At 45.3% G+C, this 16,737-nt stretch overlaps 2 protein-coding genes and 1 long non-coding RNA gene across 4 annotated transcripts in view; 1 reads left to right on the plus strand and 2 right to left on the minus strand.

Moving 5' to 3' along the window:
* Positions 1–109: 109 nt before the first annotated feature.
* Positions 110–3,626, minus strand: MYOD1 (myogenic differentiation 1). Its single transcript, XM_021525628.2, has 3 exons — positions 2,921–3,626; positions 1,378–1,456; positions 110–811 (listed from the first exon to the last, which is right to left on the minus strand). The coding sequence occupies exons 1-3, from the start codon at positions 3,473–3,475 to the stop codon at positions 561–563; spliced, it is 885 nt and encodes a 294-aa protein (XP_021381303.1). The 5' UTR covers positions 3,476–3,626; the 3' UTR covers positions 110–560.
* Positions 3,410–16,737, plus strand: part of LOC110468063 (uncharacterized) — a 24,635-nt gene continuing 11,307 nt past the window's right edge. The window contains exons 1-6 of one of the 2 annotated variants that reach the window (XR_002464987.2): positions 3,410–3,465; positions 3,851–4,021; positions 4,779–4,871; positions 6,461–6,553; positions 10,141–10,224; positions 10,819–11,045. This is a non-coding gene — a long non-coding RNA (uncharacterized LOC110468063). Of the gene's footprint in view, positions 3,466–3,847; positions 4,022–4,778; positions 4,872–6,460; positions 6,554–10,140; positions 10,225–10,818; positions 11,046–16,737 lie in introns of both variants that reach the window. The other variant, XR_013340191.1, reaches the window with a different exon arrangement.
* On the minus strand, positions 7,741–14,042 carry LOC110468062 (ferritin light chain). Its single transcript, XM_021525627.3, has 3 exons — positions 13,860–14,042; positions 10,738–10,884; positions 7,741–9,504 (listed from the first exon to the last, which is right to left on the minus strand). The coding sequence occupies exons 1-3, from the start codon at positions 14,040–14,042 to the stop codon at positions 9,001–9,003; spliced, it is 834 nt and encodes a 277-aa protein (XP_021381302.1). The 3' UTR covers positions 7,741–9,000.

Genomic DNA, 16,737 nt, shown 5'->3' on the forward strand with positions numbered 1-16,737 from the left:
ATATAAAGTTAAAGTTTGACACAACAAACCAAGCAATATTAAATATTTTTTAAATTTTTCCCCTTTTTAAATTTTTGGCTTTTTTTTTTTTAATTTATTTATTTTACTATTTTTTAGGTTTTTTTCTTTTTTTTTTTTTTGGAAAGCAACTCTTATTTACAATTATACAAAAGTTTTATAAAAAATGGTCCACAACCTTATTTTGGCCAGAACAGGAGTAATAGGAAGGATCTGTCATGCCACTACTGCTGTAGATTTCTATTTTCCTCCACATTCAAGAGCCAGCTTCCTATTCCCCACAGCCCAGATTAAGTATTGGCCATTTCATGGTATACAATTTTATCTCTAGATGTATTAAATAACTTTAGTTTAACAACCAATAAATAACTATGTGTACTTTGAAGTGATACAGGTTTGCAAAGTTAGATAGTTGAAGGAATTTTCAGTGATATTTTAGAATTGGAACAAGTCTTAAGAAGTCTTTTCAACCTTAGAAGGCAGGTCTTGAGCAAGGCCAAACGGAGCAAATTGTTTTTGGTGCAGTCCAGCTGGAGGGCTCCTTATAGCACTTGGTAGATGGGGTTGCTGCTGCTGTTATCCTGGGGGAGTGGGGTGCAGTTGGTGGGGGAAGGAATTTGGGCTCCACCATCACTCAGGCTCACTCCTTCTGGAGGGGAACAGGGACTCCCTTCAGCAACAGTTTCCACCGCAGGCAGTATAGGGCATGTGGAATTATCTGTGGAAATCCTCTCTACAATGCTTGAGAGGCAATCGAGACTGGAAACAACAGAACTCTTCCCATGCTTTGGATCTGAAAAACAGACAAAAAAGTGCTCAGATTATCCAGTGGGTAATTAACATCAGTGGGCACTACACATTTGTGGGCATGTGAAGACTCAGAGGAAATGAGTATTGGTGAAGGACACCAATTATCAGAAAACAGATTGTAATTTCGAAATGGAAGAGAGGTCCAACCACAGTGTGCTGCTCTGGGGAAAGGGAGGATCTAAGGCTTCACTGAGTCCATAGAAAGGGAAGAGCAGATTTGAAATCAGTCATAAATTACTCCAATTTGGATCAATGATAGAGTACGAAGTCTTCATGTAGAATATAGATAATGCTGAAATTAGTTGCAGAGAATAACATACTTCTATCCAACTGTTAGATTTGCAAAATGGGAAATACAGATATAACACATCCCCATATTTGCAAATACACCTAGAAGAAATGCAGTGCCTCTACCAGCAACAATGGCTTGCTGGCTGGAAAGGCAGGTTTCTCTCTCAGCCCAGCTGGACAGGGAGCAGGCACAGGAAAGCTGCTGCACTGCCTGCCTCTGTCTCGGTGTTTCACACCGCCCTTAGGGCATGTACTCACCATTTGGGGACTCTGTGTAGTAGCTGCTGTCATAGCTGTTCCTTCTGCGAGAGCTGCAGGGAGGCCCGCTGTACTCCATCTGGGAAGGAGAGAAATCCAAGTGAGATCAGACTTTTACCCAAATCCCAGGAACCATCTAATTTCATATTTCAGGCTCTGGCCATCGTTCCAGTCCTGTCTGGAATGCCATCAAGTTGTAGATTCTCTGAGTAAGGAAAAACATGGCTAGAAGGGGGTCCACCCCAGGATATTTTATGTGGCACAGCTGTTCCACAGGAAAGTTATCACCCTTGCATCGAATGCTGCAGCTTTACAAATGAGATGAGGCTTTCCAGAATTCTGATCAGATACAGCCCTTCATGTATCTTTCGTTTACAACAGAGAGATTTGAGTGTCCTGAAACCTGTGTGAAATGTGAATTGTCTTTTTAATTTAGTTTTTAAAGATTTTTCTAAACATTAATTCCTCTTTAAAAGCCTCAGTCTACCCTGTTCCTTTGTATTTCCTTCAGTTTCTCTTCCCATTTCCATTTCATATAGAAAGTGCTCTATGAAATTGACTAATGCATTTTTTTTCCAATACTTTAATCCACAATGAAATTCCTCTATTAAAAGAGGTTGTATCTTGAAGAGGAATAATTTGTGTAAATCTCTCCAATGTGTTAAGTCTTTCATAATCACAGATACACAACTCAGTAGTGACTATCCCCACCAGAGCACAAAAAGCAATCTCTGGTCTGAAAGGGCAGTTCATGGCCTATCCAGAGAGCTGTCCTGGACTCTGGTCACCGCATCCTACCAGCCCAGAGTCACACCAGAGGCTGAACCTACAGCCCCAGCCAAAAGATGTGGGGGTGAGACACCCTCTCTGGCACCCACCCTTCTTCTCCCATGCCCATAATGTACAATCAAGACAAAAAGCCTGGATTCTCCTTCCTATTGCTTGTAAAGATCTATGGAGGGGATGAAGTGCGAGAGAAGAGAAATGGAGAATCTTTTTCTTAAGGGTCCAGAAAAATAACTCTTGTTGCTTAGACACTCCTCCTGTTGTAATGATGAATGGAAGAAAACAAAACCCAGACTCTTACCAGTTCCTGTGTAACTACCATGTCCTAGAGGGCCCTTGCTCTCTGCTGTCCTTAGAGGATTCAAAGGTAATGATACAGCAGAAGATGGAAACAGAGATGCCTCAGGATCTACGGGATCACAGGCAATGCCCCCAGGGTGCCCATTCCAGGCAGCTTCCCAAAGTTCTCCCCCAGCAGCTTTTCCCTGGCTCCTCCAGGACATGGGGAACCTGCCTAACTTCTTATCCCAGGGAACAAAATGTGTATGAGATTCTTCTTTCCCAAAACTCCTGTCATGTGGGGACCCCACCTCCCTTCGCCGCGAGTGCTCAAGGCACGAGAAAGGACTTTGTCTTCTGCCTGGGGAGGTACAGAAGGCAGCTGCTATAGGAAGGGCAGGTGACTTGCCCTGCTCAGGTTTGGACCAACAGCGTCCAGGGCACCTTGGTGGCAGGGAGTCCTCCCTGGGGCACTCACCATGCCATCGGAGCAGTTGGAGCGGGGGCTGGAGGCGTCCGACTCCCCGCTGTAGTGCTCCAGCACGGGGTAATAAGCGTCCTCCTGCTCCCGCAGCAGGGCCTGCAGGCTCTCGATGTAGCGGATGGCGTTGCGCAGGATCTCCACCTTGGGCAGGCGCTGGTTGGGGTTGGTGGAGGTGCAGCGCTTGAGGGTCTCGAAGGCCTCGTTGACCTTGCTGAGCCGCCGGCGCTCCCTCATGGTGGCGGCCTTACGGCGGTCGGCGTTGGTGGTCTTCCTCTTGCACGCCTTGCAGGCCCACAGCAGGCAGCGGCCAGCCTGGTGGTGCCCGCTGGGCGCCCGGACGTGCTCCTCCTCGTGCCCGTGGTGGTGCCCGTGGTGGTGCGGGTGCTCCTCGGGCTTCAGCAGACCCCCGACGTGCACCAGCCGCGGATCCAGGTCCTCGAAGAAGTGCATGTCCGACGTGTTGAAGCACGGGTCATCGTAGAAGTCATCGGCGGCTGTGAAGGAGCAGAGGGAGCCCTCCGTCATCTCCATGGGGCCAAGTAAGTCCATGGGGGCGGCAGAGGGGACAGCGGCCCGGCCAGAGGGGACAGCGAGGGGCTCGGACGGAGGGGCCTTCCACCGGGCTGCTCTGCCGAGCCGAGACTCTCGCAGCCTCTGCCAGGCGAGGCCACCAGCGCTGGCTGCTGCCCCGACCCCTCCGCAGCCGCGCCGGTCCGGGAGCGCCACTCGGGGCCGTATTTATGGCCGAGCCCCCCGGCGCGGCGGGTCGGGACGGGGCGGGGCGGGTCGGGGGGCGCGGCCGGGCGGGTCGGGGGCCGGGGCGGCGGGGGGGCGCGGTGTCCCGCAGGGGCAGCGGCAGCCCGGGCGCTCGGATGCGCGCAGGGCTACATTTCCCCCGGGTTTTGTTTTTTCCTGCCTCAGCAGCCCGCCCTGCCGCCGCGCCGGGGAGAGCAGCCGCCCCGATGCCCGAAGGTGCCGGGTGCCGCTCGCCCGGGGGGACGCACCGAACACACCGGTGGCGGCTCCGCTGGTTCCTCACAGGGAAAAAGCCCCCAGCCCCTGGGCAGGTCTGTCCGCGGCTCCACGGACACAAGGGTAATTACTGCGGGGGCGTTCGTGGGGGTGGGCGGCTCCAGGGGACACCGCGGGCAGCAGGGGCCGTGCGGGCCGGCGGGGAAGCGGGGACACCGCGGGGACACGGCGGAGAGGCGGGAGGTGCGGGGCAGGAGGGACGCGGGGACACGGCGGACAGGCGGGAGGTGCGGGCAGAGGGGACGCGGGGACACGGCGGACAGGCGGGAGGTGCGGGCAGAGGGGACGCGGGGACACGGCGGACAGGCGGGAGGTGCGGGCAGAGGGGACGCGGGGACACGGCGGACAGGCGGGATGGGCAGGTGGCGGCCGCCCGGTGGCGCTGCGGGCCTGTCCCAGCGGGAAGCGCCGCCGTGGCCGCGGTGCGCCTGCCTTCCTTGCCTCGGGAACCCCTGCGAACGCTGGCATTCCGGGTTCCTCTTCCAGCTCTGTTCGCCTTCACTCGGAAGCCTTGGGAGGGATGGATCTCAGGTCGCGCCGTGGCGTTTTGCTGCGGTTGCGCTGCAGTTGGACGGCTGAAGGATTATATTCTAGCAGCGGGAGAGTTTGGAGCTTGGGGAAATGGCATCCCATTTTAGTATCGTCTGTCAAGGGTGACAGAGTTTTTACTCTGTTTTTTTGAGTATCATTTGAGATGAGAAATTAGGTTCTCCTCAGAGGAATTAAGTAATTCAATTATGTGATTTCACTGACTTAATGATTAAAATAGAATTGCATATATTTAATGTCCCAAAAGCTAAAAATAATTTCTGTTCTGCAGTTATAAATGTTGGCAAAATTTCAGCTCATTCAAAATCAGCAGCAAAGCTCTGTTTCCAGTGGGATAAGGGGCTGACTGACAAAATCGCAAAAGGTAAAAAACATCCATCAATGATCAATTCCCAGTCCCTGTGCCTATGACTTCTCAGATGGACTGTCATGATGGTGGCTTCTTTTGTTGTTACACGATTTGTTTTTTGGCAAAAATTCCTAAATTGCACTCCCCATTTTCTACTTGCCTAAATATCTTTGAGTACAGACCAAGATTAGAACTGTAAATGGCATTCTCTCAGTATCTCTAAAAGATAAAAGTTTTATTTAAAGATAAAGCTATACGTAGAAATTCATTCTTTCAAAGTACCCAATGCTGAAAAGCAATATGTCCCAAGGAGGGAGATCAGCTACTGGCCACCCCTACACATTTAGAAATGTATCTCCCAGCTGTTTCTGAAAGGCAGAGTGACAATTTTGTGGAGACATTTCAATGTTATTACAGATGTTCTTTGATCCAGAAGCAATAAAGATAGTTGGTTTTAAATCTTTATTGAACAGCTAACAAAGTAAAAATAATTTGTATTGAAAATAGTGCAAGGTATACAATAATGTAAAATACATTTAAATGAGAAAGAGATTTATGCTGTAACAACTGAACATGTAAAATGGGATATGAAGGCTTTGTGCTGGCAGTGTGACCCACTCAAGACACTTAAACTCTCTCTAGACCATTGGCTTAATTTTTGGAAAAATGTAATTTTACCTAATCTTTAGTCATTATTATAGCCTATTCTGCCTTAGTGTGTTTGTAGCTTATATGTGACCCCAGGAAAAGACACTCTGGGACTTGAGTGAGTAGGGATTACCTTGGGCAAAGTGGTAACAAACAGTGGGGCTTGGACAAAGCCCCACTCTTTGGCAGTTGTTGGCAACTACAGAGAACTTGCCAACAATTGCCCATGAGTGTGGGCTCAAGTGCATGAATTCCTTCAAGTGAAAAGGTCAGGAGAAGGCTGTGACCACCAAGTGAATTCCACACAGTAGTCTTTCAGTGAAAGTGCCCTTGAGGACACCTTCCTTTGGGTTTGGACATGCTGGTCTCCAGACATGCCATCCAATCCTAACAATTATGATTCTGTGATTCCCTACTGGTGCCACCACTAACATCTACTTTCCAGTGCAATTCCCAAAGACATGTTTGTCCAGAAAGATGTTGCCATGTACAGTGAGTCCTAAAAAAAACGTTCTTGCAAAGAACAAACCCTGAGATGCTCTTCCCAGTTTTGTGTGGCCACAGTGGAGAGGATGAAGGACAGAACAATCTCCACTTGGAGATTTTCAAGGGCATTCCTCACTCTGAGAGCAGGCAACCATAGGTAGTGTTTATGGCAAGCATTTACAAGGATTCCATTGTTAAACCTCTTTGAAAGCCTCTGGGGCTGTAATCATAATTTCTGTAAAGATTAGGTCTCTCCTGATCTTCCAGTTTGGATGCTATGTTTAGGGTACTGGTGCTGCACTAGCTATTCAGAGCTTTCCCAGGTTGTGTGGAATGTTTGGGCACTGCTTTGGTAGTACAGATACAGAGAGTGTGGCTCAACAAGCATTCAGCAGAGAATTTGTAAAGTTTCTATAAGAGCTGTTTCCCTTAACCTATTCTACATTCATCCTTGGTATATTATTTTTCAGGATGTGATTGAAAAGGAAGCTGGGAAGGCAGAAGCAGATTGTACTTCCTACATTGAAAAACATGGATAGATTCATCCTGTACACAACTGACAGGTATTGTTAAATCTGAGACCATATTCACAAGCATGTATGCCCCCTCAGCAGAAGCAGCATGTGGACAAGGAGAGCTTATTATCTGCAGTAATTGCTTGATTTATCTTTTCTTTTTTGGAGGATAGGGGCTGGGGAAACAGCTGATTTTGAGTTTATCTGGAATTAACAGAATTGTCTTTAGAGGCAAAGGCCCAGAACATGTTCTGGCAAAGGAAAAGGGAGAGAAAAAGACTTAAATCCTCAGAGTATGTGGTTACATTTGGTTAGAAGATGAACATGAGAAGTCTGAGAAACAGACATGGCACTACTTCATGGGAAAATAAGAGTCAAGTAAGTCTAGCTCTGAAAAATTTAGAAGATGTATTATTTGTTATGTTGGACTTTGTTAAATGCTGTAAACCATGGAGGAAGCTGTAACTACGTTTCGGGTCATCAGCTTTTAAAAGGTGAAGGTTGTTGTACAAGTAGGTCAAACATTACTAGTAGTACATGAAGTAGTTTTATGCAGCACTAGTTTAGAATTCAGTTAGTAGCTTTGCTCTGTTCACACTTAGTGAGCTGTATTTTAACACTGAGAGGGATGGATTCCATTGCTCTTATTCATGTTGAGTTGCAGTCAGTGGAACTAATTGTTGAATAAGGTATGCTCAGCATGAGGATGGGTGACGGAATCTAGCCCAGATGGAAATATCTTTTAGACTCCTGCTGTATTAGAGATCAGCAATCTCAACAAAGGCAAATCTAGCATGATTTTAAAAGTGCTTTGAGCCATTCTTGTGGCACTTGGCAGTATTTTTATTAATTAACACAGAGGTTGTTTTAATGTAGTTGTGTTCGCCATCCCCACCCCAAAGCTGGACCACATTCACAGAAAAGATTGGGAAAACATCTGCATTGATTACATTGATTTCTATCCCATGTTACAACACCAACAGAAGGTGGGCTTTGCAGAAATTGCTACTTAATTGCTACTGTAGCTCTATCAGAGTTTACTAAAAATGTTTCATTATGCAGTGCTTTTAGAGTAATGCAGTTTTCTGGCATTTATTTTCACTCCGTCATACTCTTCCATCATGCACAACTTCCTCAGATGCAAAAAAATACTGGCACAGTTTTGTACACATACAAAATCTCTTGGAGAAGAACATGAGCATGCCTGGGTGGTGAATTGAGGAATACACTGGAGATGCAGACATAGAACTGAATTTATTTTTAAGCAAAACAGGAGTATCAGCTAAAGTAGTACACAAAAGTGTGAGGCAATCTTCCAATTAATCAAATGCCAACTACAGAAAAGATGTATATAATGACAAAAAATCCCTAACTGCAGGCAGCTGATCTGGCCAGTTGCTCTTCTTAGGTGACCTTGGGAGCCAGGCTACAGAATGAGGTACTCTGGTAGGGGACTAATGAGAGGAATTTGGACACCTCTGCACTTGAACCAAGCTCACTGACACTGCCCTAATTGAAAGGCAAAACTAATGAGTAACCATTCTCTTTGATGCACTTCTATTTAAGTGTGCTGTTTTTTCACTAGGATCTCATGCCCCTACTTCGAACCAAATAGGGAATATAAGAAGTAGCAGGAGTGCCACAGTAATACCTTTAGTGAGCTAGCTGAGACAGGGCTCTGTATCATAATTAAAGCAATCATCCTGTGTTAAGTCTGGACAAAGCTACTGTCTTTGGTGACACATGCAAAATATGCCCTAGAACCTCTAAAGTTCTCATCTAATGAGAACTCCTAATTTCTCTCTCATCTACTTTCTGAGGATGAGAAAAGGCAGCTAGGAAATAGCTATAAAGAAATCAGCACATTTTCTTATTCCCACTGTTGAGGAAATGTTTGTATCCTTCATCCTGAAGTATACCACCAGAAATAGCTGATCAGTAATTCATTAGACTACTTATTTAAATTGCTACTATGATAGAAATAAGAAAAAAACCCATTGTTTTTGAACAAGTATTTTTAAAAAGTTCATTATTTTACTATACTTGTTAGTAATTTTAAATACCGAATAGTAAAATAAAATATTCAGTAATATAAAACTAGTATTTGGATTTTCTGCCATGTAAAAGTTTCCTTGCACTAAAGGTACAGTGATTTCTTTTTTATTTGTTTTAACAAAATTTATATATATATTCATAAAATAATTTGCACTAATTGATCCTATTAATCATTTAAGAGAGAGGAGAAGCTTAAGAACTTTTGGCTTCTAGGAAGAATTGCATAGATAAATGTGACAGTCTAGCTGGCAACCTTGCTATCATTTAAAGCTAACAGTGGTACAGGCTAGATTTTGAGCTGTGACTCAGCAAAGGATGAGGGAATGGGGTGTAAAGCAGGAGGAGGGAGGGAGCATCATGTCTCCTGAGCTTTGGTCCCAGCTTCACCCTCAGGAGAGGTCTGCCTGAGGAGCTGCCCTGTAGCTGCAGCAGCCTGAGCATTAAAGGCCCTCCCTGCCCTGCTTCACCTTTGCTCCTGTGCCATTGTTACACTGTGGCAGCATCGTGGTGCAGTGAATGGTTGCATATATTGGCCCTATGCCATTTCTGTGCTGGGAGCATTCTCTCTGGGGTCGCTTCAGACCTTCTGCAGCTCCTGTGCACTGCTGGAGAGGTGGGCAGGGGCTGCAGTGATCACTGGACTCTGGCTCTATGCTGGTTCTGAACTCTTTTTGCAGCCGATCCATAAAGTAATCCCCAAGACTATTTTTGCCATCCTGGGAACAGTCAAGCCTGCGAGCATTGGTCAGCAGATCTCCCATCAGCTTGATCTTCTGGATTTTGGGCCCAATAAATTGTTTCTTGATAGTGCTTGCACTATGAGGGTCTGCATTTTCAACACTCAGGGCATAAAGCTCTTCAAAATATCGTAGCATAGTTTTCCATTGTACCATTGCTAGTTCCAGGGCTTTCATCAGACCGACTGCATAATCACAGTTTGGTTTCTGAAAACAAAGACAGAATTGTATTTACTCAAAAGAACAGCTCATGTATCTGTATTCATCAATGGATTCCTGCAACTTAACCTAGTGCTCTAAAAAGTTGTACTAGGGTTTTGCAACAGCTGCTTCCAATTTGGAGCATCTATTGTTTTTTTCAGGCTGTAAACACAAGTGGTAGAACCCAAGCACTTCTTCAAGGAACAGATTTACATAGCAGCAGCTATGCCTAAAGAGGGTTCTTACACCAGGAAACCCAATCATAGAATGGTTGGGGTTGGAAGGGACCTTAAAATCATCTTGTCCCCGCCCTCTGCCATATTCCACTAGACCAGGCTGCTCAAAGGCCCATCAAACCTGGCCTTGAATACTCCCAGTAATGGGGGATCCTCTACTACTCCGGGCATTTTTTCTAGTGTTTCACCACCCTCACAGTAAAGAGGGAGGACTTCCTAGTATCTAGCCTACATCTGCCCTCTTTCAGTTAAAAATTGTAATCCCTCATCTTAACACTGCATTCCCTGACAAAGAGTCCTTCTCCCTATTTCCTGTAGTCCCCTTTAAGTACTGGAAGTCCTAAGATCCTCTATGCAAACTGAGTATTCAGAAAGGTTTTTGTAATACCCTTTTTACTTTCTACAGCTTAACTGCTATGATGGACCAAAGAAGAGCATTCTGTATCAACTAATTTGGTAGAGGAGAATCAGCATCTTGGTCTTAAATAAGGTGGGTTATTTTCTTCCTGAAAACTTTTGAGTTATTCCTTTGCACTTGTGGAAGCCTAAGTTAGATCTTGGTTCAAATTCTGTCATGAGCTGTACTTTAGGAAATCAACTACTGCCCCAAACTGAATGGTTCTCCTTCCTTCTTAGGTGCTAGTCATGTCTAAGCTTCCACTTAGGTTCAGTGTGAAGGAGACAAGTGAGCTGTTTCAGCACAGTTAAAGGAATCATAATCCATTGCAGCATACTGGAAATAGCAGTATCCAGCTGAGAGAAAGAAAAGGGGAAAACTGTCCATATTCTTTTGGGCTGGAAAGCAACCCCATAGAGTTAGGACTCTATGTCTGACAGTTTCTAGGCATCACAATGAAGAACAAAACTTTGTACACAAGAATGCCGGATAAATTATATCTGGAAATCTAATAGTGGGTGAATTCAGAGATCTGAAGTATCAACAATATAATTCAGTAAGTTAAACAGATCACAGCTGCTTGAAAATTTGTTGCCTACTACCCACCTGGATGGTTTTAGAGCAGTAATGGCCTCCTCTTTCCTGCTGATACTTCATTAATGCTTCTGCGGCTTTTCTCTCTTCCAGAGCTTGATGCAGGAAGAATTTAGAAATATTTGGTAGAGCCACATGTGACTGATCAAAATATTCACCCTAAGCACACAAAACAAGACTGTTAAGATTTGCCAGATATGGGACTCACCTGCAGCAGAATGTGGCTTAACAGAACTTGGGAGACCCTTCCAATGGAAGATGTTTTGTTCACAAAGCACAATCACTTTGGAGACCTTTATGCAATTTCTGCAATAAATGAAGTGAGTAGTTAGAGTATAAAATGAAAAATCTATACTTCTATTAGAACTCCTTCTAGCCTTTAATATCCATCAGGCAACTGTAGTACTGATGTTACGCTTGCAGTAGCAGTTAAAAGATCTTCAGAATATTTTATTTATGAATGGTTAGCATGTGTGTTTTGTGGAGGGTTTTTGTTTTGTTTTTTAAGCATAATCCAGAACAGGGAACATAAAATTTATCCCTGCAGGCCTGCATTCCAGTCAAAAGTTAGCTTTCAAAGTTATGAGAAAGATGAGGCAAACACCAAAAAGAAAACAAGCATAACTTTGCACATGTTTATCAGCTTTATTATTGACAATGGTAGTCCAAAATAATGGATACTGCTACTGAACTATACACCTTCAATATTAGATGTAACTAATAAATAGATGCCTGGGAAGGCATCTCAGGAAGAACATAAATCTGCTGGAGTGAGTCCAGAGGAGGAACACAAAGTCATTAGAGGGATGGAGCACCTTTCCTGTGAGGAAAGGCTGAGAGAATTGGGTTTGTTCAGCCTGGAAAAGAGAAGGCTCTGGTGACCTAATTGTGTCCTTCCAGTACCTGATGGGAGCCTGTAAGAAAGATGGAGAGGGACTTTTTACAAGAGCATGCACTGACAGGACAAGGGGGAATGGTGTAAAACTGAAAGAGCAGATTTGCATTAGGTATTTGGAAAAAACTCTTTGCTGTGATGGTGAGACACCAGAACAGGTTGCCCAGAGAAGCTGTGGATGTCCCATCTGAAAGTGTTCAAAGCCAAGCTGGCTCTGAGCAGCCTGGTCTTGGGAAAGGTGTCCCTGCACATGGCAGGGGGTTTGGAACCCAATGATCTTTAAGGTCCTTTCTAACCAAGGCCATTCTATAATTTCAGAAATATTACAACCCTAAATCCTCTGCTGGCCTTGTTCTGTTCTGTATGGGAAAGTAACAACTTAAACCACTGCCATATTTAACTATGCTAACAGATCTAATACCTTTTATATTTAGAATATTTTATCCATAGTATGGCTGTCTCATAAAGAGGAGTATTACAGGCAGGTAGCAAAGGAGAGCCAGCAGGGTTACACTGGTTCTGCATAGCTCTGATGGTAAGGAGAATGAGAGGCAGCAGCTGGGGCTATGCCAAGAAACAGAGGGAGCTACAGCATCCTGATCTGCTGGTACCCTGACCATGAGTGTGCAACACAGCACAGCTTCTGTCCTTGGACATGAGTGTGCAACACAGCACAGCTTCTGTCCCTTGGACATGAGTGTGCAACACAGCACAAATTCTGTCCTTGGACATGAGTGTGCAACACAGCACAGCTTCTGTCCCTTGGACATGAGTGTGCAACACAGCACAAATTCTGTCCTTGGACACGAGTGTGCAACACAGCACAACTTCTGTCCCTTGGATATGAGTGTGCAACACAGCACAGCTTCTGTCCCTTGGACATGCTCTGCACCAGAGTACACATCACTGCACATCGAGCTGTTTGCCTGAAGTCTGCCTAGGAGGAGCAAGCAACAAGTATGTGCATTTCCTAAGTTCTTCTGCTTCTGATTGTCTTCCCTGCTTTCCTCTACTACCCTGCTTAAATAGGAAATACTTTCATTTCATCTGTGTTCGGAAAGAAAATGAAGACATGTTAAGCACACAAGTTTTTTCTCTTATATTTTTAGGGCCTTTTTAGGACAACCTAAAGCTGTGACACACATAGATGCACACAACCATAAACCATTGAAGAGAAAGCACATACTGGAACATTTTATTAAGAACATTCATTGCTTTATTTGCAGAATCCTTTTCCTCAAGTCACTCATTCCTGTTTCTGTTGACAGCACAGCCAACATTGAGTGTTTTATAAGCAGTTCCTCAGTGCAAGTATGCAGCACAACTTCAAGTGGAGTTCAAGTTAACACATCTGCTTAACTGTTAAGGTAAATCTTTTATATCAATCATTCACTATTTAGGATGTTCACATTTCTAGGTTTGATTTATCCACAGTCAATTTCTAACTGAGTTTTCTCCATCCTATCTAGCTGCCAATCACTACAACTTTTTTCTACCACAGGCTTAACATGTTTTACTGCATACTTAAATTTTCATTGAACTTATACTTGATACCAAACTCAAATGAAAGATGTTGGGAATATACTGAATATATTTTGTGTTGCTCCCCCGGGGATGCTTGCCATCAGAAGGTATGGCATTGATAATTTTGATTTTTTAATTTTAACATCTCTGTTAAGTTATATGTTCGCCTTAACACTTGATAATGTAGCCAGATGGAATTCTGGCATGAATTTGGCATGGTATCCGTGATACCTTTTATGATTTCATGTCCAAAGTTCATGCCTGTGGAGCAAGAAACCCTAAGCCATCCTCAACGTCCACATGCTATAGTTAATCGCACGCAACTATTTAAGTTTGGGGGAAAGCCCACTCAAGCGTTATACTTCAAAGCTGTTAGCATCCCGTCTTCCTGTCCCTTTTCCCCAGGCAAAAAGCCCTCTGTGAATTACCCAAACCACAGGAGCGCTCGTTTCACAGCCCGCGCGTTTCGGACCTTCCTCCTTGTTTTCGCGGCTTTGCCAGGGTCGCTGCCGGCGGCGGGTCGGGGAGCCCGGAGAGCCCCCAAACCCCCTGTCTCAGGACACAGCACCTCTGTGCCGTCCCTGCCCGACTCTAAACCCTCCTCAGCCGGGCTCCGGCACCTCCTTCCCCCCCGCCGGCGGCTGCCGGCGCAGGGCGATGGGGGCACACGCACCCGCCGTGCCCTCCCGTGGCCGTGCGCGGCCCGCCGCCTTACCAGCGCCTGCAGGCAGTAGTGCAGCTCCAGCTGGGCGCCGGTGAGGCCGCAGAGCGCCTCCTCCACGGCGGGCGGGAAGCCGTGGCGGACGCGGCTGCCGGGCAGCGGGCGGTGCGCGGGGCAGGCGGGCAGCGTCACCCGCGGCCGCTTGGAGCGCGGCTCGGCCATGGCCGGCGCCGCCATGGGGCCGCCGCGCCGCCGCCGCGCCGCCTGATATAGCCGGGCACCTGCGACACACCTTGCGCTGCCGCCCGCCCTCCGAGCGAGGAGGAGGAGGAGGATGGGGCCGTGCGGATGCGGGGGGGCCGGCGGGGACCGCCATGGCCGGGCAGGCGCGGCGGGGCTCGGACGGCTCCGAGCATGCCGGGGAGCCCGCGGGTGCCGGCAAACAGCGTGAATAATGCATGACTGACGTAAAATATTTACCTTAACAGCTAAGTAGATGTGTTAACTTGGGCTCCGCTTGAAGTTGTGCCGCATGCTTGTGCTGAAGAAGTGGTTACGAAACATTGAATCTTGACTATGAGTGACTTGAGGAAAAGGATTCTGCTACGAGTCTTCTTAATAAAACATTCCAGCATATACTTTCTCTTCAGTGGTTCATGATTACACATGTGTACATGTGTCACAGGTTTGGGGTATACCAAGATGGTCCTACAAACATAAGAGAAAAACATAAACTTATGTATTATATTATGTATTATCTTTCCAAACAGAGCAACACAGCCGAAGTGAAAGTATTTCCTATTTAAGCAGGGTAGTAGAGGAAAGCAGGGAAGACAATCAGAAGCAGAACTTAGGAATTGCACATACTTGTTGCTTGCCCCTCCTAGGCAGGCTACAGGCAAACAGCTCGATGTGCAGTGATGTGTACTCTGGTGCAGAGCATGTCCAAGGGACAGCAGCTGTGCTTTGTTGCACACTCATGTCCAAGGGACAGCAGCTGTGCTGTGTTGCACACTCATATCCAAGGGACAGAAGCTGTGCTGTGTTGCACACTCATATCCAAGGGACAGAAGCTGTGCTGTGTTGCACACTCATGTCCAAGGGACAGAAGCTGTGCTGTGTTGCACACTCGTGTCCAAGGGACAGAAGCTGTGCTGTGTTGCACACTCGTGTCCAAGGACAGAAGCTGTGCTGTATTGCACACTCGTGTCCAAGGGACAGAAGCTGTGCTGTGTTGCACACTCGTGTCCAAGGGACAGAAGCTGTGCTGTGTTGCACACTCGTGTCCAAGGACAGAAGCTGTGCTGTGTTGCACACTCATGGTCAGGGTACCAGCAGATCAGGATGCTGTAGCTCCCTCAGTTTGTTTCTTGGCATAGTCCCAGCTGCTGTATCTCATTTTCTTTGACATCAGAGCTGTGCAGAGACAGTGTAACCTGCTGGCGCTTCTTTGCTTCCTGTTTCTAATACATTGTCTTTATGGGACAGCAATAATGTGGATAAAACTCTTCTAATATAAGAGCTGAGCCCTTTTCCAAGCAGTCACATTCAGTACATCTGGTTCCAGCAGCAGCATCTGAAAGTGTGACCAGGCTGGGCTGAGGCTGGAGTGGTTGGTGAGAACCTCTAAGCAGAGGCAATCCTGAGGAGGGAGTGAGCTCTGAAAAGTCCTGGGACTTTAGCAGTGTGTATATGTCTTGGCTACAGGGTATATTCTTCAAGTATTTTGGTTTAGTGCAAAAAATGTTGGTGCTGAACTGGTCCTACCTATGTTTGTTAAAATATCGTATTTTAGTAACCAGTAACCCTCAGTGTGTACAGTAACTTCAAAATACATTCATTTTTACATTTTTACATTTTTCATTTTACATACATTTCTTTTACTTTAATAGATTCACACTAGTGGAGAGGAAATATGAATAATCTCAACACCCTTCAAAATCAATAATTTTCTCTTCAGTGACTTTGTTTAGTAAGCTCGATGTTATGTGTTGTTTTGTGAAATATTTTTCTAGCAGATCACTCCCCCACCAACCCAGGATCCTAAGGGCAGAATCGTTTTTTGTTGCCTGTTTTAATTGTTATTGGATCTGACTGCCTAGAGCCTAGCATGCATCATCTGAGAATAGTCACGTAGATATATGAGAACATTGCTCATGAGAAACTTAAATAATTCTTTTTCAGTGCCTCTATCTCATATGCTATTACGCCCTCTTTGTTTGCTGTAATTAGCCATTTTAGTTCTGATGCTTCATGTTTTAGTTAAATTAGAAGCTTAGTTTAAAAAAATCAAACAGCATTTAATCATTTGGGTAAAGTTTAATGTGAGTAATATAACTGTAATATTTGCAAGGCTAAAATAAGTACCCAAAGTCATTAAATACCAATATATTGACAAGACACTTGAACAACGTATGACCTTATTCTGAAGTTCTTAGCAGGCATCCTCTTCTTCACTGTAGCACTAGGTACTTGATTGAATAACTTGAAGTGTAGAATAGCAATAGCAAACAAAATAGCCAGTGTCCCCATGGAAAAGTCTGTAGTTGTATTTAATTAATTGGGCATTTATTATGGTAATTGCTGAGCATATAATCTCATAGAGTTTTGTCTCTGCATTAATGGGCTTTGGAGCCTTGGAAAACTGTATTAAGTTATCCCATTCAGTGATGGACAGCTAAGACACAAGGGCAGTTCATAAGGCCATCATGAAGCTGATCTGAAAACTGACTCTAAAATTCTTTATACTCTATATGTTCATTTTTAAAGAACTCCATTCAGTTTATTTTCCTTTGTGCTTCATAGAACGAAAGGAAATACACACCATTTGCATGGTTATCAATTGTATTATGGAAAAGTTCCATGACAAAGTAATATAAGGATTCTTGCTATATAGCATGAAGTGATATCACATGCTCTTTGTATCTGGACT

This window comes from Lonchura striata, chromosome 6 (genome assembly GCF_046129695.1).
Source record: "Lonchura striata isolate bLonStr1 chromosome 6, bLonStr1.mat, whole genome shotgun sequence".
NCBI classification, from domain to species: Eukaryota; Metazoa; Chordata; class Aves; order Passeriformes; family Estrildidae; genus Lonchura; species Lonchura striata.

Coding starts and splice junctions, on each gene's coding strand:
- MYOD1 (XM_021525628.2), bottom strand. CDS start 3,475: ATGGACTTACTTGGCCCCATGGAGATGACGGAGGGCTCCCTCTGCTCC. Junction 1,457..2,920: donor CCAACTGCTCCGATGGCATG/GTGAGTGCCCCA, acceptor TCTCCTTCCCAG/ATGGAGTACAGCGGGCCTCC. Junction 812..1,377: donor CTACACAGAGTCCCCAAATG/GTGAGTACATGC, acceptor TCTGTTTTTCAG/ATCCAAAGCATGGGAAGAGT.
- LOC110468062 (XM_021525627.3), bottom strand. CDS start 14,042: ATGGCGGCGCCGGCCATGGCCGAGCCGCGCTCCAAGCGGCCGCGGGTG. Junction 10,885..13,859: donor ACTACTGCCTGCAGGCGCTG/GTAAGGCGGCGG, acceptor TTGTGTGCTTAG/GGTGAATATTTTGATCAGTC. Junction 9,505..10,737: donor ACTGCTCTAAAACCATCCAG/GTGGGTAGTAGG, acceptor CTTTGTTTTCAG/AAACCAAACTGTGATTATGC.